This window comes from Falco punctatus (assembly GCF_963210335.1).
Source record: "Falco punctatus genome assembly, chromosome: 6".
NCBI lineage: Eukaryota > Metazoa > Chordata > Aves > Falconiformes > Falconidae > Falco > Falco punctatus.
The window spans coordinates 82649568-82676258 of NC_137585.1; the positions used below are offsets into that span (position 1 = coordinate 82649568).

The 26691-nt window shown below is 36.3% G+C and overlaps 1 protein-coding gene across 4 annotated transcripts in view; it reads right to left on the reverse strand.

The window, feature by feature from the left end:
- The window catches only part of CADPS2 (calcium dependent secretion activator 2), a 327139-nt gene that overhangs the window by 90319 nt on the left and 210129 nt on the right, over positions 1–26691 (reverse strand). For all 4 annotated transcript variants that reach the window (XM_080393905.1, XM_080393904.1, XM_080393903.1 and 1 more), the window contains exons 12-14: positions 20462–20598; positions 16619–16806; positions 5157–5258 (exon numbers count right to left, since the gene is read on the reverse strand). In XM_080393905.1, the coding sequence (XP_080250031.1) occupies positions 5157–5258; positions 16619–16806; positions 20462–20598 (427 nt within the window). The remainder of the gene's footprint in view (positions 1–5156; positions 5259–16618; positions 16807–20461; positions 20599–26691) is intronic.

A 26691-nucleotide genomic window follows, 5' to 3' on the forward strand; every position in this document is an offset into this window, starting at 1 on the left:
TCCACTTTCTGAACTATGAAGGGTATTTAATGGTTTCTGATCTTTCATCTTCCTGGAAAGAGATACTATTTCTTATGTAGCCATGACTGATACTGGAGCTGTGAGGCAGCACTCAGTACATTCTGTCTTGTTCTAATGTTGGATTAAGATAAGGATAAAATGTCAGATACTGGAGTTTGTAGAGATATATGGGAATAAAAATGCTTGCAGATATCGTGTAATTTTTCTAATTATATTATAAATATCTTGGAAAAGCATTTTATTTCATCTTAAATTTTATCACCTACAAATTAAACCATACCTACTTCTGTCTCAATACTTCTAAAAAAGTCAATTAAAAAGTGATCCCATTCATAGCTTTGTTCTTCAATTTTGTTTACTAAAAGATCCAATATATCAGCTCAATGAGACTACAATGCTCAGACAACTGTAACCTCTCTTAATCCTGTCTATAAAATCTTGCTGGGATATCCCCAATTGGAAAAAGGATTTTTTACTTTGCTGAGATTATTTTTTTCTTATTATTACTCACTGAGAATGGTAGCCTCATACTCTAATGTTCTCCAACAGTAAAATCTTTTATAATGATAAAAAGGATTCAGACCAGTGAATTTTAGATATACATTTTGCTCAGCCAAAATAAAGCCCTCTAAATGAGGTCAAAAAAAGGATTTCCTGCAGTGAGATTTCCACTATTTGCTTTGCTTCATTTTCTTTCTTACAATATTGCTAACAATTTATGAGTACAGGTTAACAAATTACAAAAGCACATTTAATGACCTTTAGGCAATAAACCACCATAAAACAGAATACATCTTTAGGTGTTTTGTTTCCTCCCCTTGTCTTTCCCACTGTTTATTGCTATCCACCTCTCGTGGTAGTTTTTGAATAAATGTCAATCATTTCTTGATTATACTTAATACTTCAAATCAAATACTTCCTTCCAGGTATGTTCTGCAATGTAGATAACATAACAGGCTTCCAAGACCCAACTGGTTTTAAGTTCATGATGCAGATGGAAGTCCAACAGTAGAATAGGGGTTACTCAGTTTATTGCAGAGACAATATGTATGAGTACACTATGGGCAGCAAGCTTATGTGTACAATTGGTGTAAGGACCTTCTGACAGAGAATAGTTTTCTTGAGATAAGCAGCTTAAAGAGAAAGAAATGTTCATAGTAGAGGCCGAAAGGACGCTCAAGCAGTCCTGCCTCCAGTATTACAGCCTCTGTGCTGCTGAGGAGGCAGGGAAGCAGCATCTTGATGGCAAGATGAAATTCAATCTCCTGGATAAAATCTCCATGGCAGGTGATGTCATGCTGTTCGGCTGTGACAAGGATGCTCCCACAGCCAAGGGGACCTTTAAGGATAAGTAGACATAGATGGTGACAGTAGCCGATTCAATACTTAGACATATGGACAACTGGATCTGTGACATCTAAGAGGACCAAGCAGTATGTTACTTGCTGGGTACAAAGGTAGGATGGACATCAGGAGACATTTAAAGTTGCCTAGGAGTGGATAGAGAAGGAGCAGCACTCATGCTCTGTATTAGTACCAGCACCATATGGAAGTGTAGCAGGAACACTTCAGAGAAACAATTCACACAGCTAGGCAAGAGGTTACAGTCCACTACCCTCACAGCAGCTTTCTCTGAAATATTGGCTCTTCCACATTTGGTGCCTGACAGGCAGGCAGAGATCTGAATTCTCAGTGGGTAGGTAAAATGACAGAGAGGAATGATTTGAGTACCTTAAGAACTAGGAAATACTTTAGATAAGAGCCACCAGCATGGGATGGGCTGAAAGCATCTTAATCATAATGAAGCCAGGCTGATAGCACTGAAAATTACAATTAAAAAGGCAATAGAGGAGTATTAAAACTGGAAGCTGCAGGTTAGTTGACAGGCATGGAAAAGCACCATTTTCAGATAGGTGTGACCTAGCGACCTAGATGGACACAGCAAATGTTCAGTGCATCTCTGAAAAGGCAGGAAGAGAAATACACTCTTTGGTTAAACTGTCCACAGCAGGTGACTAGAGCATGCAATGCAAAGCAATGGAATAAGGGCAAAACTTGAGACAAGTTCTGACATATTAAAGAAAAAAAACATGTTGGTGATCTTTGAAAGTCTGTACCCCTGATCACTTAATTAGGATGCTGTGAGTGATTAGGAAATGTTAAGTGAGATTAGAGGAGCTGCAAATTCATCACAAATAGTAAGAGATTTTAACTATACACATGTGCACTTGATCAATGTCTCACTAGGATGAGATCTAGTGAAAGTATTTTGGGACACAGTTTTGAATTGCTTCCTTGGACAGCTCATTTAGGACCCACAAGAAAAGATCCTATTCTGGATTTGGTCTCAAATGTGAACAGGATATAGTTTGAGAGGTACAGAGCAGGAGAGGTGCTCTGTAGTAGTGATCATAAAACAATAAAATTGAATAATGTAGCAAAAAAGGAACACGCAAAAAAAAATATCAGCACGTGTACATTTAGTACATGTCTATTCAATTCCAAGTATGGGAACTATGATAAAACAAAGAACTTGAAAAACAAACGACAAAACCTTAAAGGAGCAATCAAGAAAGCAAGAAACCTACAAGCAGCCCGAGGTAAAACACAGGAAGTAGGAGCCCAAGTCAAATGTATGCTACAATTAAAAATCTGTTCAAAAAACCCAAACAAAAGCCCCTCTATGTGACTCCACAAGGAAGATAAAGAGGTTATTGTAGAGAATCTGGCATTTAAAAAACATGAAACCTATCCAAACAAAGAGGACATGAAAGTCTTTTAAAATATTCTAGTGCACCTGTGAACGGCACAGATGCTCAAACTGACAGTAGGAATCACAGTGGAGGCAGGAAGCACCCTGGGAGATGGTGGGACTGTTTGGTGACAAGGGGTACAGGGCATTCAGGGACAGTGAGGCCAAAGCAGAGAAACTCAGTGCATGCTTTGCATCCATCTTTATGGCTGAATGTATTTTTCAAAATATTCAACATGAGGTACTGAGTGGTTTTAATACCATGTTTTCTTAAGAAAGCAATCTCACAGCCAAGGTTATTCTTTGCTAATTAATGATACAGGTGATCTTTACACATTACCTAAGTCAAGGTTTCCTTTAAAAGTCTAATGACAATTCTTTATCAGGATGTCCTATATTGTGACCCTATATGCTTTATAAATTCAGATTCAGGGCACTATTGATTCTTCCTTCTAGCAGGATTATTCCAGTATCCTCATTTATATGAAGACATTCCACCTAATTTACTTTTTATTTCTAATATTTGTTCAGAGAAAGATAGAATAATTACTCTTCACCTGGCAGAGCACTGTTTATCTTGATTAAACAGGATTTTAAGGCAAACCTTTGAGTCCTTTGAAGGATGGAGGCATTAATCTTTGAAAGACACATCTAATTGCTCTCAAGTAGGACTTCCCAACATTTGAATTCTCTCAAAACCCACCAAGACTGAGGCAGAAAGATCCTATGGTCACTGATATAGTCCAAGCTCGTCAGCATATCCTACTGTGTAGGTAAGCAGACACGATGGGGTTTTCATTTATTTGTTCAAACTCAAATAATTATTTAGACATCATATATTTTGTAATTAGTCTTATGCATGTGAAGGCCTGAATGTGAACAGAATTATTCTGATGATGCCCAGCCTCCTTTCTTGTTCTGCCATCTCCCTCCTCTCTCAGTACATATTCAGAAGGCTTCTGCTGTTTCAGTATTTTTTGGGTCACGGCTACTCTCACTGACCTTACCATTGTGTATGAGTAAAAGTATTTATATTCGTTGGAAATCACAGCAGTTGTGTTTCTACTATGAACTTGACAGGACATAGCCATAAGTATGCCAATCACAGGCCAGAGGTCTTCTCTGAGCTCCAATCCTCCTCTTTTTTTTTGGTAGCAAGCATGAGAAGATTGTCACAGAAACAAGTTTTCCTTCACCCTGCAGATGATGTTCTTTGTCAGTACTCTCCCCCTGCCTTTCCAAGATCTGGGTAGGAAGCACACTGTCCTATGCTTCTCTGTATTGCTTTTCTGGCAAGAGCTATTTAATTCCATGGAAGACTGGAAAACAGGAAATGTGTCAAGGAAGAATCTTTAAAGGAAATAAAGGAGCATATCTTTTTTTTCCCCAAAGGAATACCCTCATCGAAGTAGAGTCCCAGCTGTCTCTAGTTTAATACAGAGATGAAGTCCCAAGTGAAGACTGCTACATCCTCGATGCTCAAAAAGTCCCCAACAACCCAGTTATCAACATGACAGATACCAGTGAATACCAGACATTTACCTCATCAAGCCAGAGGGGCATCCAACAAAGTTACAGGGAGCCTTGCCAAACAAAAGCAAGCTGTTTCACACAGCACTATTTAAACTGTGGAACTGGTTGTCATAAGGTGATAAAGACACACAAAAAAAAATCTATAAATGCATTCTAAAAAAAGGATTACATTGAGAGATTAATGGCAGATAGGTTGGCTTAGTGTGATAAACTAACAAATTTGGTGGTCTCTGTGCCATTTTTATGCTAAGCTTCAACAACCATCAATTGCTAGAAAATAGAAGGAATTATCACCCCAAGTTTGCTTAGTTTCTTCTCCTCCTTCCCTAAACATCTTCTACTGGTATGGCCAGTCTTTACATATGAAGAACTCTTTATTGAGGACGATGGACCTCAGCTGATTTAGGAACGGTAAGTATGTCATGCAACTAAGAAATGACATCAGACATCTAGAAAAGTTTTAGCTGTGATCTATCAAAGATGTTCTCTACTCATATGATTTTTCTGATCAGTACTAATCCAGAAATTGCTATGGTTTGGTCATTTTCATTTAGACAATTTTCTCAGTCAGAGTTATAGGAAGCTTTAAGTTTAAAAGAATCGACAAAACCCAGGCCTATATTCTTGCACAATCTTTTCTAGCACAGAAAAACACAGCTCACATGATACATAAGTAAATTTTAAGCACAATCACCTGTGTAAATACATTATTCCATATTTAATACATTCAAAATTTCTTTGCAGGTAGACTACTTCATTTTCACTCCGCTTGTTCAAGACCAAAACTGAGCAACATGAGAAAATTGTTCCAGAAAAAAATTAGCATTCATTGAATAAATTACAGACTCACCTGAAATGGCTTATTTGGTTTTCTAAAAGGGAAGAAAGTCTGTCCTTAATTTCCTCAAACCTTTCTTTCTCTTCAACAGATACTGTTCCAATTCCATCTGGCCTGTAATATTAAATATTGAATAATTGTTGATAACTCTTCATGATGATTCCTCTTTGAACAGTGACTTTAATTTTTAAAGCCATCAGTTAACATGTGCTAACTCTCCTTTCCCCTTTCCCATTGCCTTGAAGGATAAACAGTAACTTGTGACTAAAGCTAAAGAACAGACTGCAAACAGACAAACAATTTAACTTTTGAGTTGAACTTTTACATTAGTCCTAAGTTTCTGCCTGATCCCAATATGAACACAAGGCAGCATATATTTCTCCCATATCATTCCCAAAGATATATAATAACCTTTCTCAAGTAAATTAGTACTATAGGTTGGCACAGTAAGGGGCCTACTCAGATCTTGTTGAATTTCAACTCCTTGAATCTTCCAGATATTTTCCTAGAGGTGGAATATGGCTGAAAATTATTTAAAAATAAAGGTGGGAGGCAAACTACAGTGAGAAAAGCCAAAGCAGGCAACACCTGCTTAGAGCGAGCATGGATTTTTGATCACCCATTCCATATTAACAAATAGCAGCATGTAAAGAGGACTTCCATATAAATATAGCATAATGGATGAAACAAAAAAAGAGTCTTTAAATAACAAAAGCATTGGAATTTTTTAAACATCAAACTTAAGTCCTAATAATTAATCATAAGCTTTGTACTAAATGTTAAGCACACACCTAGTCTAAAGTCTTAGCCTAAAGGTGTTATTAATGCATTTACATTAAAATCATGTCAAAATTAAAGAAATTTAAATACACATTTCCCAAATGGTACTTTTGCCATGCAGTCACATCTTCCCCACATACAGCATACTTTAAAAAGATGTATCTGAAAACTTCCTGTTACTATCTTAACATCCAGCTCCAGGTAACCAAACAGCTACGGCTTCCCACGTGAGTTTATGACCCCGACACTTAAGTATCTCCTCCAGAGCCTGCAAAACTGTATCTCAGTGTTTCTAGACCTGAGAAAATTGTAGTAAAATGAAATAAAGAAAACATTCTATGAATGTTCAAAGAATCATTCTAGGATTCTATGAACATCTTTTTGCTAAATTGCTACTTTAACTTTCTGTGCTATACTTAAATCTAGGAGGAATAAGTTGCTACCTGGTCATGACGTAAACAATTCTCTCACCTTTTAAATCACTTATATTTGTGATCTGTCAAGTCGAGGTGGAAAGAATGCCTGAAGTCCTTAAATTATTGTGAAGACAACAATAAAAATCAGATATGGTGGAGATATGAGTACCCAGGCACATCAATATACTATTGTATAAATTTGATGTGAAAGAGCAAATAACTTATATTCTCTCTTTTGATGGATGCCACGATACTTTACCTCAGCCTTCTGACAGATGGAACAGGTTCAAATTTAAGTAAATTGCACTGTCTGATTTCATTGTCAGGAGAGATCGTGCTCTGGAGTGATAAAGCAAATAGTTCTGTCATATTAAACCTCGTTGAGGCATGTCATATATATGACAGAAAAGACCTAGGGGTCCAGACAACAGTAAGTGAAAAAGGTGAGCCAGTAGGATGTCTTATCTGTCAACCTGCACTAAGGCTAGGATCACCACATACCAGGGACCTGTCACTTCACTGAGTTTGTTGTCATAAAGAACCTCGCTGACAACACCTACAATTTTCAGAACTGTTAAATATATTTTTAGTGGATGTTTGCACAGAAGCAAATGTCCCAGAAGAAAAAGTACACAAAAAGGTATTAGAAAAATGTACCATCTATAGCCCTGAAAATCTCATCTCCTGAAAACACGATCTTAGAAAATGGCACAAACTCTGAATCATTATTTTGTTTCTTCCTGTTAGCCTTATTGCACAAGCAGAATATAAAAATGCATTTTTGCAACACAGTTCTGACACACATATTGTGCTGGTGATCATTTTTTGTACTCTTGGGAATATGTATCTACTACTGAGAGAAAAGAATCCATAGAAAAAAGAATCTGACTGCGAGATGAGCTCAGATAGAAAAAACAGATAAATAGTTTCAAAATTCCATCTCATCTTGCCTTCTAGATATTTTTCTTTAATTGCTTTAAAGACAGAATAAAATAAAATAGCACTGTTTTGAGTTTGTTATTTTTATTTACAAATTACTGTGCCTGCCAAGAAGAGAAGACTCAGAAGTCATTGGTTTTCAAAGGTTTAGGTCATCCATAAACTATGCAAGAAGAATTTTGCAACTAAAACCAACAAAAAATGAGCCTTTCCTACTACACCAAATGTTATGGATAGTGGTTTGGACTTGTTTTTTCAATTCAAAAGCAGTATTCAGCTGTCATTGCAGCCTGGGACCTCTCTTTCAAGAACTCAGCTAAGAAAAGTGATGAACTGTTTTAAAAAGAGTTTTCATTTTAACATGATCTTTACAAGAAGGTAGAGTGAATTTTCCTTTCCTCCACATTGTTTTCCTCCTTATTCTTCACAACTGCGTTTGGGATTAGAGAACTAGTGGGAACAGTGAACACTGAAAACCTGAGTAGCCTTCTCTCTCTTATATTAATTTTCCATTTTTTAAGAACTCTTGTCAGTTGGATTTGGATTGGCCTGTCTTGTCTGCTTAGATCATAATCTAACTGGCACAGATTTGTCTCTGGTCACATCTCAAATTGTTTAATTCACTCAGACTTAAATATCAAAAAAGATTTGAAATAAATACCTCATGAACTAAACTAGTAAATTCAAGTGGGAGGCAGCTGTTAGACCATAAAACACTCAAATAATGACACAAAAAATACAGGTTGAGCAGAATGTTTAAAGAAAATTTTACTGTGAGTCTTGCAAGATTGCTGTCCTGATGGCAGTTATTCTAGTGAAGCTGATTGATTAGGTGGTGGGTTTACGTTTTCCTCTGGGAATGGACTGTTTTTCCTCACTTGAGACTTGGAGTACCCTCTAGAAATATTTGGATGTATGGAAATCTTAAAACCTGTAATAATTTGCAAAGGCCACTTGATACATTGTAGGATTAAGATTCCTTGCAAATAGCTATAGCATGTGAGATAAACATGGTATTCCAGTTCCAATGGGAACTAGATACGATGGACACTGGGTTGACTCCAGCTTGTTTCCAGCCCTCAACTATGCAAACAGCTTCTCCTAGTGGTCTCTCAGAGAGCGAACTGTTACCTTAAGCAAGACTGCTTCGTTGAGACAGCCTTGGGAAATACTAAATGAACGTGACTGACTTTTGTTTTCTTCTCTGGAATATTGTTGATACTGGTGCTTTTTGCATATTTTCACATTTTGAAAATGTTTAAAGTGTTTTCAATGAGCTTTCCTCATTAAAGAAATAGATCACCACTTTGGTGATCTGTCATGAAAAAAAAAACAACAAAAAAAAGAAGAGCATGAGGAGAGGAATGCACAGATTGATTTTCTAACACATACCCCCCCACACACATAGATGAGAACAATTAGGCTGACCAAAAGAATCTGCCAAAAAATGACAAAAAAGAAAATACAAGAAAAATACTTCAGCTAAGGTCTTACTTCAACACTTTATACAATAAACTACATTTCAAGGGTGTAGGAAAAAGGAAAACAAAACTTAAATGTCATCTTGACTTCTAGAAACAAATTGTTTTAGAAGACTTCAGTGCTTTCTAAGAGCACTTGTTTTTAAATTCAGCAGGATGCAGAATAAAATGGAAGAATAGTGACAGGTTTCAAATTAGCAAGATAAAAGTTTAACTTCTTGTTTCTTAGTAAACTGAAGATTAAACTGTTTAGAATTTTGATGCAGAGATTTTATTATCTATTTATAGGACTTTAATATCCAAGGAATTTAATACCCATTTTTTTCCTTTAAAACACAACTATATTAATTAAGTCCATGGTTTATGTTAGACAAATTAAGAACAATAATTATTTACTTTATCAGCTTAGAAGCAGGCAGAGCAGACGTCTTTTTATTTAACAGGAAATGAAGACAGCAAATTATCATGTGGCGTTTAGACACAGATTTAACCAGCAGGCACTTGAAGACTGAGCATTTTGTTGTTTATATTAACTATTCTTCAAACATTCTGACAAAAAAAAAATAGCACAATAGAGCCTTCTGCTGTATGCATTTCTCAGTCTAATCCTACATCTGCTTACAGGTCATACCCTCTTTTTCACAAGTGAACCAAAAAGATGTATTCTGAAAGCCGCTAAACCAGATTAAGATGATAAATCAGGTTAGTTTTAATGATCTTTTATGCAGTTATATTTCAGGTGGGATTCACTAATGCCCTTCTACTGAAAAGCTAAGCATGTACTTATATAATATCATTTTACCCAAAGCATAAGGGTATGTATAGGCATTAATCAGTTGAAATTAATGACACGTATAATGTTTAGGGAAGGTGAAAGTATATAATAGCATTAGCTGTTTCTTTGTTGCCTAAGACGGCAAGCATCACTTTAAATATGCAGAACTTTGTTCTATTTTTTCTTAATAATGTGTGAATTTGATTAATTTTCTATTGACAATTTCTTTGAGGCTTTTCAGAAGTAGATTTATTTGGATATGCTGCAAAATTTACCTCAGTGAGGACACATTTTATTACAACATTATTATAGTTATTATTAGCACTTTCCAACACAGGACAGTATCACTCTGTAAAGCAAAGGTGAGGTCAACATGGCTTCACTTAGTACCTGCAACAGGGTGAAGAACTTTGCTTCTAGCTTGGAACTCGGGAGAACTCTACTGATAACTTCCTTGTGGCTATTTACAAAAGTAATAGAAAACTCTGTCACTAATTGAACAGCATTAATTAAAACCCCCCAAACGTAACTATTTAGAGGCCTCACATCAGAGCCTTGGGGGTATGATGCTCATAAATGAACCACTTAAAAAGGAGAATACAGATTACATTAAAGAAGGTTTACCTTCCCCTGTGTGCCATATACCTTGGAGGTGATCAGTTTCCAGAAATGATGAACTGGATGATGCAAGATGTTTGGCACAGGGCAGTACATAAAACTGGAAGACCTAGTGAAAAAGTTCTATTCTCAGCATTGCCCAGTGAGCCTCAGAAAAGGGGAAGACTACAGTCACTTGAAGAAAAGGGATATAAACATCCAAGGACTAGTTTTTCCAGTTTTGAGAGAACACTGTTTCTCATCTAGAAACACAAACTTACACAGCCTATCAATCCTAAAAGGTGTATTTTCTCATTCTATTACTCTGGGGAAATGGTGACATAAAAATGACTTCTGAATAAATCCACACTTTTCAGTATGACAAATCCAATCTCACCATTTCCATTACAGAAGAATGACAGAAAAATGAGACAAACTACAAAACCAAAAGACGCCTGTTAAGTCTCTAGATGCTGTATCAAACATGAGAGAGAATTTATTTAAGATGCTGGTAGAGTGATAGAATATAGCTTCTGATAACACACTTCTATACTGTAGGAGATCTCAGGCTCCTTCGTTCAGCTGTTGGACAGCCTTGGAAGATTAAGATTAAAGTGGAAGGCCCAATTGCCAATAAAAAACAGTGAAAGAAGAACTTGCACCTGTTGTTATCATTACAACACAGAACATGTGGGGTTGAGCATGGATAAGAAGCACAGCAGAAAGAGGAAGCGTTTTCAACTGCTTAATACTGAGAGGTTCCTCAAAATCCTGGTAGCAATGGTTTCTTAGGAAAAACATCTAAGAAGCAGCCTACATGCTATTCAAACATTTATATTTACAAAATTATACATATAAAAACGTAATGCTTCTGGGAAGAGATCAACTGGACAAAGCCTTTCGTGTCAGATGGTGACCACGTGCAGATAAATGGTGAAACTACTGAATTAAGTTCTGGAATTTTAGATTAAATCTTATTAGATATTGTTTATGAAAGATATAAAATGAAGGAGAAACTAGCAAGAGATAGACAACTTTAAGTCTAGAGTTAATTTAGTCAGAAGAGAAAGAAATATCTATTCAAAAGCTCCACAAAAAAAATATTAGAAGAGGCAGAGCAACATAATGGTTTTTTTACAAAGTTCCTTGTCCCAGATTTGAAAGGCATGATTTCTCTGAACACTTTTATCACTTGACACAAAGTGTAAAATTGAGATAAATGGTTCTTATCACACAACACTTGAGTAATGAAAAGAAATATATGAATGTATAGCACTCTCTGAAGTTTCCATACTTTCATTTCTCTTACGTGTTCATTTACTCCACTTTAAGATAATTCCTCCAAGCATAACAGGAGCAAGAAGCCTATAAAAAGACTCTGCAGTGCCAAATTATAGCAAGGATCTAAAAGGAGCTCTCAGAGAGGGCAAAAACAGTGAATGAGTGTGACCTGACTGAAATGGTGCACCTGGATTTCCAAAAATCTTTTTTCAGAGTCCCTAACCAAAAGCTTTTAAGGCAATTAAGCAGCCACTGAGTAAGAGTGGAAGTAGAAGTAAGAAGAAGAAAGAAAGAAAGAGAGGGAGAGAGAGAGAGAGAGAGAGAGAAGAAGTAAGAGTGAAAAAAGAGATTGAATAAATGGTAATTACCTGCAGCGAAGGTGAAGTTATCTGTGGAGTTCTGCAGGGATCTGTGCTGTGACCTGTGTTATTTTACAGTATTCATAAAAGACCTGGCAAACAGCTAAGAACTGTGGTGACGGTAAATGTAATTGTAATCATAGTTACGTGGCATAGTGGAATTCCAGAAGGACCTTATGAAATCAAGTAACAATAAAACAGCAAACAATGATCAAGGTTGATAAATTAGTTGCTATGCAGGACAGAGATAGTGGTGTTATGATGGATAATTTCATGAAACCGTCTCTGTTGAACAGCAGACAAAGAAGCAAAACTAACATTGGGAACACCAGGAAAGGATAAGGAATTAGCAGAAAACATTCATCCACTGTAATTAATGCATGGTTCACTCATACTTCTTGAATCTTGAATAGCAGAGACACAGAGAAGGGTTTTGTTGTTGTTTTTTTTTCTCTCCTCCGTCTCTTCCAATAGAAACAGAGAATGAAATGTGATGTGTAGGAGTCAAGTTCAAAGCATGAGTTCTTCTGGCAAGAGGAGGCTGAGTTGTGGAACTTACTGCTAAAGGTGCTAGGGATGCAAAGGGCTTACACAGGTTCAGAGGTGCAATGGACAAGTACCTGGAATAGACACTCACTCCAGGTTACTGAACAGGCATATTCTGAGCTGCAAAGTGTTAGAGACTGAAAGAGCACTAAGAAGAAACATTGCATATGCTTGCCCTTCTCACTCCAAGCAGGTCAATGCTGGAGATAGACGAATGACTGGCTTAGATGAACCCTAACTTAATAATATAACTATTCTATGCAAACGCACATATGCTGAAGATTTCAAAATGAAGGCAGAAAGAAACTATTTATCTTTGGTTATAAACCGATTTTTTGTAGCAATTCTTTCACCTTCACTTCTCGTATAGGAAGTTCCAGTAAATCAGCTTTCTTTCAGAATAGAAAAAGGTATAACCATGGAATATGCTTGAATTTTGAATTTTTTTGATTCAGTCTGTAACTCAGCAGGTGGAAAGAAGTCACTTTGCACTTCATGTGATAGCCACCAGCATCCATTTCAGACAAGAGGGACTGAATAGAAGTCACAGCATGAAAAGGAGACAAAGGTGAACGTGACGGGGAAGAAAACAATAGCTCCTACCTGGACTGTTTAGACTGAAATGTCAGCATTCAGGAATATCCTATAGTTCCTTGTTCTGCCTGTTTCACTTTCACCAGAGATACATAAGTGTACGCATAACCGCAGTGTGAAAAGTTCACTTGTGAACTAATAACTTTGATGGGGACCGTATAGTAAAACATTTCAGAAGAAAAACATTGTGAAGAGAAGCCAGAGGAGATGCTATTAAAGTTACGTAGCACCAGAAGCACAGCCAACAAAAGTTGATTTTATTTACTGGAGGAAAAGGAAGCAGTTGATTCAGAAACAAGGATGTATTTTTGTTTAAACACTCAGCAAGGCTATTCTTTTACTAAAATATTTTGCTTTTTGGCTATTTAGAAAGAGAACATCTTAATAACACCATCCACAAAATCAGGAATACCTTTTCAACATGAACAGTTTGTTAGCTCAGTCATAACACTCTTCCCAGCAGGAAAGGAAAGGCACAAGTAAGGCTTGAATTCCTCAGTCTAGGACTCAGGACATTGTGTTCAACCCTGCATAAACATTTCTGTTCCCAAACTAACATTGGCATAAGAGACACACTAAGTACCAGTATGCTTGATTACACTGTCAGAACTTGTTACCTGTATCTTCATCTCAAGAATGAAAACAACTGGGGACTATTCTTTGGTTCTGACACCAAGCATACGGCCTACACCAGAGCTCTGTTCAGGTCTCATCTGTCTTCCACAATGTCCCCGAAGCTGTACGACAGCAACTTACTTTTATATGTTTATTCCAGTTGTTTTTAAGTCAAACCATGGCTACTGGGTTACAGCCTGCAGCATGAAATGGAGTTCTTATTTCAAGTCCTAGGATGCAGCAAAAGAGCACAGGGGATACCTGAAGGGTCAAATCTGATGGAAGAGTTCTGGAGTCAAACGAAGGGTGGAAAGAGTCAAAGCTGATTCAGCCTCATTCATAGTGTTCACTGGGAGCAGTACTTGGTATACACAATCCCACAACCATGCCTGGGATCTCAGAGAGTGCTTATGACTAATGTACAGTTTGGAATCCATTGTATGAGACTGCTTCCTCACCAGTTTTATTTAGTGAATCGGATGTAGTCATTGGTGGGCTTAGCATATGTCCCAGTATGGTCCTGGTATATTTTGATTTGCTCTGATTTGTGCTTCAGTTCCTCCTCACCAGACTACCACAAACAAAGGCAAGTGACACCTTTACCTGATCATTTGACTGATGCCACTAGATTGCTTGCTACTCTAAAAAACTCATGCCTAAAAGTAATCGATAATTTGAACTACAGATATGTCTGCATTTCTATATGCTCCTCCACTATCTGACTTCAAGATCATTTCTGATGATCTTTCTCAGGCTAGTGGAAGGTCTAAGCTCCCTCCGTCAAGCAAAGGTGAAATACAAATTAAATACATTATGCTCAGAGTATAAAGCTCTTTGTTCTGTGGTCTTTCCAATTCTCAGCCTGACTTCTAAAACTAAGATGTATAACGCCAGGGATCAGCCTAGAACTTTGGCCTGTCATGCATTGTCTGTGGATTTTTTTTTCCCCTTTTACTATTTCTTAGTGCTGCGGCAGATGAATGAGTGGATGTATTATGTGTGTATATGTGTGTCTGTCATCCTCAGTGAGTGTGTCTGATTCTGTCCTTGACTTACTTTTCTTCTTTCTTCATGTTTCTTTTTTCTTCCTTTTTACAATATCTCAGTTCTAGTCAGACCCTCTCTGTTCAACACTTCTTTTATTCCTAAAACACTCATAATGCTATTCAGAGAGTATCTGTACAGAAGGAATAGACGGAATACAGAGTGCTTACCACTGTGTAAATGATGTGCTCCCTGAGATATTTTCATGCACTGCACACACTGTTGTCCTTCACTTAAATTATGAAAGAAAAAGAAATGTATCTACCTTTCTTTTGAATTCTTGAAATAAGTTTGAGCAATTATCACTGTATATTTGTCTTCTTAGCTTGAAACTAGTAATAGAACCGCTAGAAACAACAAAGACTTAGACTCAGTAGGAAAAACGAATATGTCAGGTTCTTCAGGAACTGACAAAAGAAGCATGCTTTTATGGTGAAGAGGTTACCAGGTAAGAGCCAGAAAATCTAACTTACCAGTATGAACATAGAGATTCTTGAGAGTATTTCAGGCACATTCAAAAGCATTTTAATTTTGGATATTATTATAAAGGATTACGTAATGTTAATCTCCCACTACCAAATCACTCAGGTCACAAATGCCCAGCTCCTGTTCTCACAGATGAGGTTTTGTCTGAGCCAGTATCCTTTTTCAGGATTGTCCCTTCTTCACTGGCTCAAGGACAAGTAAATCAGCCTCTGTGACTGGCTGCAAGGCAACATAAGCATAAATGTTGGGAAGAAAACCTCTCTCACTCCTGATCCTACTAAGATTCAGTTTTGAGGATTTACTGACAGCATCACAGTAATTGCTTTTTGGGACTGTGAGTAGGTTTTCCCTTAGTGGCAGGGTTGGATCAATTGGAAGGGGGAGATTTATTGGGTTATCCCTTATTTTTGAACTTTTAAAACAAATTTCCTACAGCAGTCTACAAATCTACTGTGTACAGAAAGGTATGTTGTCCTACAATTTGACAGACTGCCTGCCCCACTCCCCACTCCAGTACAAGGAAGACATGGGTGAACTGAAGCGAGTTCAGTGCATGGCCACCATGGCAGTCAGAGGCCAGAGCTCTTGCTCTGAGGAGAGGCCGAAGGAGTTGGGCTTGTTCAATCTGGAGAATAGGTGGTGTCCAGGGGGACTGAATGACAGCCCCCAGCTGCTACTGGGAGGTTGACAAGAGACAACAGATATAACTACACTGCAATATGACAGGTTCAAACTGGGGAATGACCTGACTGGATAAAGCCCTGAGTAATGTGGTCAGACCTCACAACTGACCCTGCTTCAAGCAGAAGGTTGGTCTAGAGACCTCCTGAGGTCCCTTCCAACCTGAGCTATCCAATGATCCTATCTCCAATACTTGTTTTTAATAGCAGAGCTAGTTCCCTCACAATTAGGAATAAGACAGATGAAGCAAAAGCTTCTTTTAAAGAATGTGCTTAGCACAGCAAAGCAAGAACTTAATTTTTTCCAAGTCTCTCACTTGCAAGTGAAAAGAAAACATCATCTCAAGAGCATCACTGTGACCAACTCCTGAAGCAGCCTACTACTTTAGTAGAAATAATTCCACAAGTGTCCTAGCTCTCCCTGGCTGGGGGTCACACTACATTCCCAATATAAGTTATTTCTCCCTGTGGTAGCACAGCCAGAACTCAGTATAATATGATTAATTGCCAAGATACAGTCTGTAGAAAAAAAGTCAAACCTTTCCTTAAACTGCAAAATTGTTCAAAATGTTCACTGCAAACACCGTTCACTAACACAACCTAAATGCAGAATGCAGAAAACTGCCTTTTTAACAGCATGACATCCTCTAGCCTTGAATCAGTCTGTCATTACAATGCCCAAGACTGCATTAAAACAGTACAAACTAACAGGAGAATATTTTTTTAAATAGTAATTTCTATAGAACCTCCAATACCCCTGCAGAAACCTTTGTGAACTGATTTCTGTTGTATGGAACTTCCCTACCTGGTAAAGGCAAGAGCCTATAAATACTCTTGCTTGCTCCTAAGGCTATACATTTAAAAATGTATCATTAAATTACCTGTTACCATGAACATGAGAAGCACAAAATGCAAAACTGTAGTGGAGCAAGGTTGGGTCAATGACAGAACCATTTTCTGAATGTTCAATCAATTCATTGAGATAGCAAAGATGGCGGTGACAGCCTCTTACTCCATAGCGAGCACAGTATTCGTCTAATACGAAGACCTGACCTGGGCTAAACCAACCCTGAAAGAGAAAGGCAAAAAACCCCACAACATTTTGAGATTTCTTTTCCCACTCACAGCTTTTAAATCAAAGAAAAGAAGCATACATTTTTAGGTACATTACATAAACTTTTTATACTGGAATGATTTATATATGACTAATGGTGATGACACTGGAAGCCAGATCCAACAATAACCTTCTTGCTGAAAGGAGTAAATGTCAGGAAACTATTTGCTGTTCTGCGTTACCACTACTATGAAATATATAGTTTACAAAACATCCAAAGTCTGGTACAGATTCAATTATATCAAAACTTAATATAAAATATGCCAACACTTCAAAATTAATTTTGTTAAAGTAATTAATTGTAAGCTATAAGACGGCATTTGAGTAATGCTGAGGGACATTAACATAGACACTAAAACACACTTTCTGGATGGTCAGTTCCCCGTGGCTGCAACTTTAATATGAGAGAACTGCAATTCGACTATTTACCCTGTTTCTTACATAACATGCATGCACTTTTAACAACTTATACTAGTAAAGAGATACAAAGCTAGGCAGTTTATTAAAAGCCATCTGAGTAAGATGAGTATGATTTGTCCTTAAATAATAATTAAGACATTCTGGGGCACACTGAGGGCTTACTTGGGCAAAGTCTTGATGAGACCAAAACAGTGCAACCCTGACATAAACAAAATACAGACTCCTTCCCACCACAAAATCAGTCCTTGAGTGAATCCAGAGTGTAAAAAAAATTTATTTGATTCTTGATGGAGAAATATAAAACAGAAGACCCTTGATTGCCTTGCCTCCCAATATGAAAAAACCATAGCAGAGTGAGCTTCCAAAAAGCAGCAGGGAGAAAAACATAAACCTCGGGAAACCACAGCTACTGCATAGCTGTTCTAAATAAGCATTTTTCCTTGTTCTTTTCTTAATCATGGTGACATTTCCCTCTCATCATCCCTGCCAAATGGTTAAGAGAGATCAAGGAATATGACCTGAACTCAAATATACAAATAGCTTGAGCATGCAAAATGATTTTGCAAGTCATGAATTTATAACACCAGTTTAGCAGCTGAAGATGAATATTTCCCTGTTGCTTGTGATTCCTTCTGTAAGTTCAGATGTTTTTTATGCAAAATATCAGCAAAACTACTATTAAAACTACTTTAAAATATTTTCACATCAGGTTTAAATCATCTCTGTTTTAACATTACTAAAAGACTTACATGAGACAGGAATTAAAATTTTATTTTCTCCCCCAGCTCTTGAATTTAACATATTATTTGGAGATAAGAACACCTCAAAATTATTTCATAAATTTGTTTGCTCCTGATTAATTTCTTTGAGGTTAGTGTTTCCACTGCTGAGCTACAGCTGTTTCTAGAGAACACTTAGCTTTATTACAGAACTCTGAACAGTACTCAGGGTTTTAAACTAATAGCCAGTCATGTTGCAGTGGCTCCTGTAGTTTACACAGTGTTTGCTACAAAATATGGCATTCTATTGAAAGAAGAAAGAAAAGGGATTTTAACTGAATTTCTGCACTGAATTTCTATTATACCTAGACCTAGGTATAATAAACAGTGCTTTTTGTGATTGATACTCTGCCAATACATCATCATTGTCACTGATCTCCCTCTACATTTTTATGGAAAACATGATAAAATGCTGCATGTCAATGCCTAGCAGTACACAAGAAAATAAGTATTAAAATTTCTATACATTCTAATAGGAGAGAATTGTAAAAAGAATATACATTTTTATAGAACTCATTACTTTAACTTCAGTCTCTGTAAGAGATCTGTTTTAGTGTGCTCATTTTCATGTAAATATATGCCTTCCTTTTCCTTGTTCAGCCCCATACCATGCTTAAGTCTTACAAACACACAACAATTATATGCTACATAGTACTAGATAACTGCATATTTTTTATTGTATAATTGCAAAAATATCCTGAAGAAGCTCCCCAATACAGAGAAGAATGTAGAATTAAAGAAGTTTAGGCCATATTGTAATTTAATACAGAGCTGTGCTTAGTATTAATTCTTACACATTTTTGGTTTTCTTTTTACAAGTTTTATGTGTGGTTAGTCTATATTTATTGAAATAAAGGGATGCATTGTTTCTAAAAATAATAGGAAGTGAGCTGTTCAGGAAAAAAAGAACACACTTACATGTTCACGTATTCTATTGCTACCTTGACATTCCCAATTTTTTAATTTAAAAATATAGTTAAATATGCAAATTAACAAAAATGATCACCCATTCTACTGATTAAAAGCCGGATTTTAAAAAGAACAATATGAAATGCATCTGCTTAATAGTTGCTATAGCACTGTGTGTTCTCCCTAACCTCTTCTAACAGTTCCTGATTTCAGTGTTATATTAACTAATTGCTTTATATTATTATTGTTTTTGTTGTTATTATAATTATTATTATTATTGATTTTGACCCCAATAAACTGTTAGAAATCTAATAATTTTCTGTTTGAGTGCCAATTACTTTGTACAGATGTTCCTTCGGACTTCTTTGATTCCGTGCACAACCCACAGACAGAAAATGAGTCTAACTTCTTCTGTACATACTTATCTGGTAGTATTTTAAAAAGGAAGCAACTGTCATCAAATAATAATTTTTCCCCTTTTTTTATACTTGGAAACAAAGCCTAAATGACCCATCATTATCTGTATTACACGACTAGTCAGACCAATGGAAAAAAGAACTAAAAAAAGTTATCCTTTTTTGTTGCTGTTGGGATAGTAAAGTAAAAAAAACCAAAAAAAAAGTGCTATAAGGCATTTTAGGTTCTTAGTGAGAGATCACCGTTTCAGACACTGTATCAGGTGAAAAATAAAACCTCAGGAAGTTATGAGGTCTAACCCACACAAACCTGTTCAATAAGTGCATATAATTTGATGGATTTCCACAAGATTTTTGCTGGTTTTCCCTACTGAAAGCAAAACATGAAGGAGCCCCGTCCTGAACTCCTAGTCCCCAAAGCATAGAACAGAAAATGTTCTGTAGGAAAGGGAAACTGCAGCTACAAATAAGCAGCATGTTATGCCAAAATCTTACTTTTTATAGCTGTCTTTGAATGTGAAAAACATTCATTTTAATACAGAGATCACATTTCACTTTTTCTTGTTTAATAATTATACTGCCATTTGTTATTTGCAATTCAGGTAATACATATATACCCATATATATATATATATTATATATATATATATATATATGGCCTGTGGTTTTGCTTCCTTTCTTTTGGTGTTTTCCTTTCTTCACACCACAGTGGAACGAAGAATTACAAGATCGGTGAAATTGTCTGACATGAGGTGACTATGTTTGTAACTTAAAATGCCTGTACAGGTGTCAATAAATCCTACCACAGGAGCTCTTACCATTATCAAACCCTTCTGTTTTATTCAGACCTCCATAGAGGACATGATAAATTCCAGCTGAAAAAATCAGAGAGAGTTTGGGTCTCTTTGCTTTCTATTGAGTAGCACAGCAGCAGCTTTCAAGTGTATAATTTTCAAATTTGAAATCAATCGATTGGACCCTTTAACTCTAACCACAACTGCAGCTATTGAATGAACTAGGAAGAAAGGACTACTTTGTAACAACTATTTCTCACTTCTTTATATCTATCTTCCAGCCAGTACTCACCAAACAAGAATAGGAGTCATTCAATCTGTGATCCAAGGTCTGCCTCTGAAGCAGTCTAAAGAGGGAAGCATGGTCAAATTTGCAGGGATTAGCAGAAATAAACTCATCCATGCCATGTTTCTGGCCACGGTCTGTGTCTGTTCATACAAAAGAAAAATGTACAGAACAATACATGTGAGCGTGTATGCAGATTTACTAACAAAAATGTATACATGCTATATAAGTCTCAATATATAAACTTTCTTGAAAATACCTCAAGTAAATAAGTCACATAAGTAGATGCTTGCAGGTTACTTATTGCAGAATCTTGTTTCTTAATCTGAACATAATGTTACTGAATTAATTTTCTATCATACCAATTTATGAGGTGTAACAGTGAAAAAAAATTAAAGTTATTAACCACTGAGAGATTAATCAAAATTTAGAAAGGCTGCTGGAAAACAGAACACAGTTCATTAAAATAGTTATTCTTCAATCATGGTTTTCTAGCAGAGCTCTTCAAATATTACAATCTATAAAACAATGTTATAAATACAAAAAAAAAAAAAGTTCTATAATTTTCTGGGTTTGTGTGGTGCTCTTTCTAATTTTAGCAAAATAACCAAATAAATATCCTTCCCTCCAATGCAAAAAAAAAAGGTTTATGCTTTTATTTCTTCAGATAAGAAAGAGCATCTTTATTGCAGATCAAAGTACCACTCATAGAAATATTCATCATGGCTTGAAGCCTACTTCTCAAATGGCAAACTGGAGCAGAAATGAACACACTGGCTTGAGCTAGGTCATTTCCAGCCTTCTTTTTGTACTCAGCTTTTAATGAGACAAACCTTAATGTAGTAATGGCAAAGAGCTCCTTCAACCTTCCAGCAAAGAGTAGAGAAAAAGGGAGCAGCATTTTTGTGTAAATACATCGAGAAAACATACCATCCCAAATGGCACTTCAATCAAAGGCCCAAATTTATTGTTCTTCACAGATTGCATCTTTCAACGCCTTTAAACCCCGCGGGTTTATCAAAAGAGAAGCTCTAGCGATTGCTTTCATTAATGCTATGTTTTGTCAAAGTCCTCAATGTGAATTATCTATCAAGTATGGACAGAAAAAGCCTTACAGTGCCCAAAAGGACTAGTTATGTATTAGCACATTAGCTGTCTTGGATTCTATAGACTGTACTGGGGTGAACAGTCCTATCAACTTAAAAATTGACTTCCCCTTTCAATAGGGTCTTAGCTCTTTGTTCCTTTAAATTCAAACCTAGGTCTTTTTATATTCGTTACTAGAAAAGTATAGACCTAAGTGTATCCTAAATGCAATTTTGAAAACCTGCATAGTACAAACCTAAAATTTCTAAAGAAAAGGAGACAAAAGTTTATTGATTAAACCCAATTATAGAGTCAGGTTCATAATAAAACTCAATATTGATCTGTGGGCATGATGCTAACATAATCAGTCACATTTAGAAATTTAGCCCCAGATCATATTGATCCATGTCAAGTCCAACTTTCAGCTGTATTTGTAGATGGGAGAATTATTTAATTCAAGCTGAAGGATCTGCAGCATCACATCCTAGAAAGATGCAGAAACTAATTCATATCACTTGGCTTTGCATTGTCAAAGCAAGAGTCACATCCATGTGACAGATTTCACCAAGGTGGATGTAGCAAATAAACAGTATGACAGTACATCAATGGTGTAAGGTATGAGACCATCATCCCAGAGAAACAGCAGCATATATTTTTAATGGTTTAAGGATCAGTAGCATACGTGATTACACAGATTAACAATATTTCCATAAGCCTTAGAGTAGTCTATCATTAATGACATATGTAGCTCATATTTTTGACATATGTGCATGAAATTCTGTCTCTTAATTAGTGCAACTTAAACGTAATTAAACACATCAGTTCAAAGATAAACAACTTGATATCGACACTACATTACTGAAAGCACTAAACTACAATGTGAAGTTACCTATAGTTTTCAAAATGATCCACATGCAGATAAAGTTTTCCGAAACCAGCATGTTTAATGTGTGGCTGGTTTCTACATTTCTTGTAAGTTTTCCTTCTTATACAAATATCTGATTTATTGATCCATTATTGACAGGAAGATGACAGAAAAGAAAATTTCTTTCTGCCACTGGTCTCCTGTACAAGTTATACACAGCTGAATCTTTCTTAAATTAACTGGCTTGATTTTTTTTCCCCCTCTGGTTAACCACACAACCATAAAAGATTCCTCTATTTTGAAAGAAAATCTTTGTAAGTACTGACAAGTAATTAAGTATTTTGAAATCAGGAGTCTCGATGCTGCAAATGAAATGGATTCAGCATTCTGATGCAGACATTCAGGTGATCAGCATGTGTAAGGTGACCTATTGAATATAAGGCAGCTTGTGAAAGCAGAATCTGCTATTACATAATTTGGGCAAAATAAGCAAAAATATTTATTTAAAAATATAAATACTTGCTCGATGTAATTCTACAGAAAGATCCATGACTGCTCATCACCTTTTCAAGTGAATCAAACAGTACAACTAACATTTCAAATAGTAACAGAAGATCTGTTCCCAGATATATTTTAGCAACAGAAATAGAATTAAGAACTTACCTTTGCCAGCTGTAGGCAAGCAGGAAATAAAAGAAATAAAAGAAAAATGGAATAGTGTAATACATTACATTTTATTTTACTTTTGTGATATACATACAAGATAACTGGTAAATCTTTTTGAAACAAAATGGATTTTTTTTAAAAAAGTACTTGATCAAAGATTATGAGAAATTCATAAATGTTATATGGCTGTGATTAAAAAATTATTTAACATCCAACTTTTAAAAATTGTTAAGAGTGTGTTTAGTTTTCAAATTCCTAAACTAATGAGCTTTAGGTGTCCTGTTGAAGCTACATGCAAATGGAAAAGACATAAAGACTGCTATATTGCGATATACAGTTAAGAAAAAAACAGAACTCCATTTTATTCTCTACACTTTCTCAATCTTGGGAAATATTGGGAAGATATTTGGGGAGAACTCTGAAGCAGTAATACTGCTTTTTCATAGTTAGTTTTCTTCCCTTCTTAATGGAATTTTTGTCCTGCTTTAAATTTGTCTCTAACTCAAACTCATTATTTTGGCTCTATTTCCATGTTACCCTGTCTGTTTCAGGCTGCATATCTATTTCATCTTTTGAAAATTTTTAGCCAAATTTTTAGCCAAAAAAATATCCTTTTTTTTTTTTTAGGTAGGACAAACATATATATTTTCAAACCATTGTAAAAACTTACAAAAGCTATTGCAAGAGTTTTAATAAATTGTTTAAGTGTTCTTTTAGACAAGGACACTAATTTTGGCAGAATAGCATCCTGAATATGCCCTTTGCCATCTTTGCAAGAAACCTCCAATTTTAGTCCAGCTGCACAGGCTATAAAAATCATCACATCCTCAGTGACTCAGTAGAGTTGAGTGAATAATACTACCAAGAATTCCATGTTTATGGCACATGCTTGAGTGGTTCCCAGTGATAACCAATCACTAGGCATCATCTGTGGCCAGTTCCAGCCTGGAAGCAAATATTTTTTCTGTAGCATTGACTCTGTGCCAGGATGAACTACTACAGGAACTGGCCTTGCGAAGTGGTGATCTCCTCCCTTTTGTGGCTCTCTGTGACCTCCCTGCTTGAGCTGAAGCATCATGGAAGCAATTTGAGCTAACTCAGGCAGGCAGGAGAGGAGAGTGGGTAGAGACAAGAAATCTAGTATTGTAGGGATTAAAAAGATTTAAAGACTAGGAGTAGTAGGGTAAGAACTATAACTGACACAGAAGGTGGAACTGCCTAGATGAAGCTGAAGTTGCACATGCTCTTTGCAAAAGACAGTGGCAAGACATGCATTACATTCTGGTAAGTGCTAATACATACAGATTACAAGTGACAGCTTGCATCAGGAATATTTTGACTCCTGATCATTGACCAGGACTCCGAAGTGCTACATGCTTAAGAACACAGGCCAAAGAGAAAATCTATGCCCCCAGAACCTTGTCATTTAAATATCAGACAATGAAATAACAGATGGGGAGAAAGTGGCAGAATATGAGAAAGCAGCTGGCACATATGGGCCGACAGTCAGGCTGGAAATAGCACACTGATGGACTGCCAGTATTTTGCCAAAAAACAGATTTGAAGAGGATACTAGTTAGTTTTCCTATGTTTCTGAGTAGCACGGGACAGAGCATAAAGGTGACTAACTGACTGCCTAAGGTGGTGGAGGCCAGAGTCAACCTTTTGTTTCTGAAAGGAAGACGGCGGTAATTGGAGGCAAGCAGGAATGGGACATGAGGGGAAATGGGGGAACATGTAGGAAGGGAGGAGTTACTCCACTCTTTCAGGTGGCAAAATGTATGATGGATATAAAGCTGCCAAACCTTCTGAGAAAACTGTCAAATGAAAGAAAAATATTTCTGTTTGTTTCTAAAAGATTTAATTAATTGAACACACAAACATCTCAGAACTATTTTAAAAGAACTGCTTTACAGCAACATTACCAATTATTCCAAATGAACAAAGCCACCATACGGTTAAGCAGTGGTATTTCTTGTGTGTATGTATTATGATACCAGCACCTTAATATTAATCATATTCTGGTTTTCCCACAGAGTCTTTGATGTAGCCAATTCAAAGATTGAGAGTGATATAAATAACACTTAAAAGACATGTGAAATTAATAATTTATTCCCATGTCATTGAACTATGATAGGGAAAGAAATTTTATAGTGTTTATCATCAGTATATCCAAATAGATTGAAAATATTAATGTTATATTTTCATGACTAATCCCAAAGCATTTCTTCATTTGGCAAATTGTCTGCACTTTCTTCTTGATTACACAACACTGACTGCTCCACTTGGATGATTTAAATGTTCACACAGACTTTTTTCATGATGCTTTTTCGGTCAGATGGATGTTTCATTTAGAAATGTGTTCAACTTTGCTGCCATTGGATCGATGTCTTGTAATACCAACGTATGGCTTATGTATTTGACTACCTTTGCTACTCCCTTGCTACTTCATAAATAGCATTTGATGTTTTGTAAGTGGGCTCTAAACTTTTTTATGACAACTGTTATAACTGGTCTGAAAAATCCTACATTATTTTCCTTTTGTCAGCTGCTCTGTTAAGTGAGGTGAGGAAAGCTATACATCTCAGATAAATGATTCCTCACTTAACTTGTTTTTCCAATATGTCTCCTTTCTTCCCTGCAAATATGACAAAGATAACATCTGAAGCCATGGTGGTGTAGGATGAGAATGATGTTTGGTTTTGTGTTGCTTTGTTAAGGCATGACAATCCCCTCATGTGCTGCTGTTACTCCATTTTTATGACCAAGTTATTAACAGTGTTCATCACTTAAGCAGCCTTTCTAACTATATTAAAAGGCCTACTAATACACTGCTCATTAAGAAAGGGATTGCCTCCTGCACCTTTATGACTTAGACGAACCTATTTTTAATTGACACTTTCCCTGAAACAGTCATGTCCTTGGGAAACTTCTGGCTTTTCTACAATCATGCATCCTTAAATCCTCTGTCCTCTGTATTACTACATGCTTATTCAGAATAGTGTGACCAAAAAGCAGTCTCTTTTTCTTGATCATTGCTGACATTAGTGTGTTTTCACTTTTGTTTTGGAGATATCTAATACTACAAGAGTGCAGGATCATGTTGCTTTACTTAGAAATGAAGAAATCAGCTAGTATTCAATTTAGAAGATTGACAGGTACAATAGTAGTTTGATTCCAGTGCCACACTTAAATGTGTATTTGCCTCATTGGTAGTATAGAATAACAAATTTCTTCTAAATGCCCTGCGTGAATGATCCTAAACTGCTATACAGCATCAACAAGAAGAGACTGCACATTCAGATCAGCTAGAGATCTGTACGCTGGCCTTTCCGAGTGCTGCTGCTTTGCACATGTAAGAGTAACATTTCCATTTCCTGCATTTGTGATAATTGCTGTAAAGGTCAGTCAGACCCTGGCTGTCTTATTATAATGACATGTCTAGTTTCTTTTCAGGAGTTCCTGATGAGGTGGTTGGATTTTGTTCATGTCACTTTAAGCACTCTTTTATACAAGAAATTCTCTTACCTGGAACAAACCACCAATAACTGCAAAAAAATGCACCCTTTGTTATACAAAAGAAGTCTCTTACTCTTTCCTTTCTACAATTTTCTTTTAT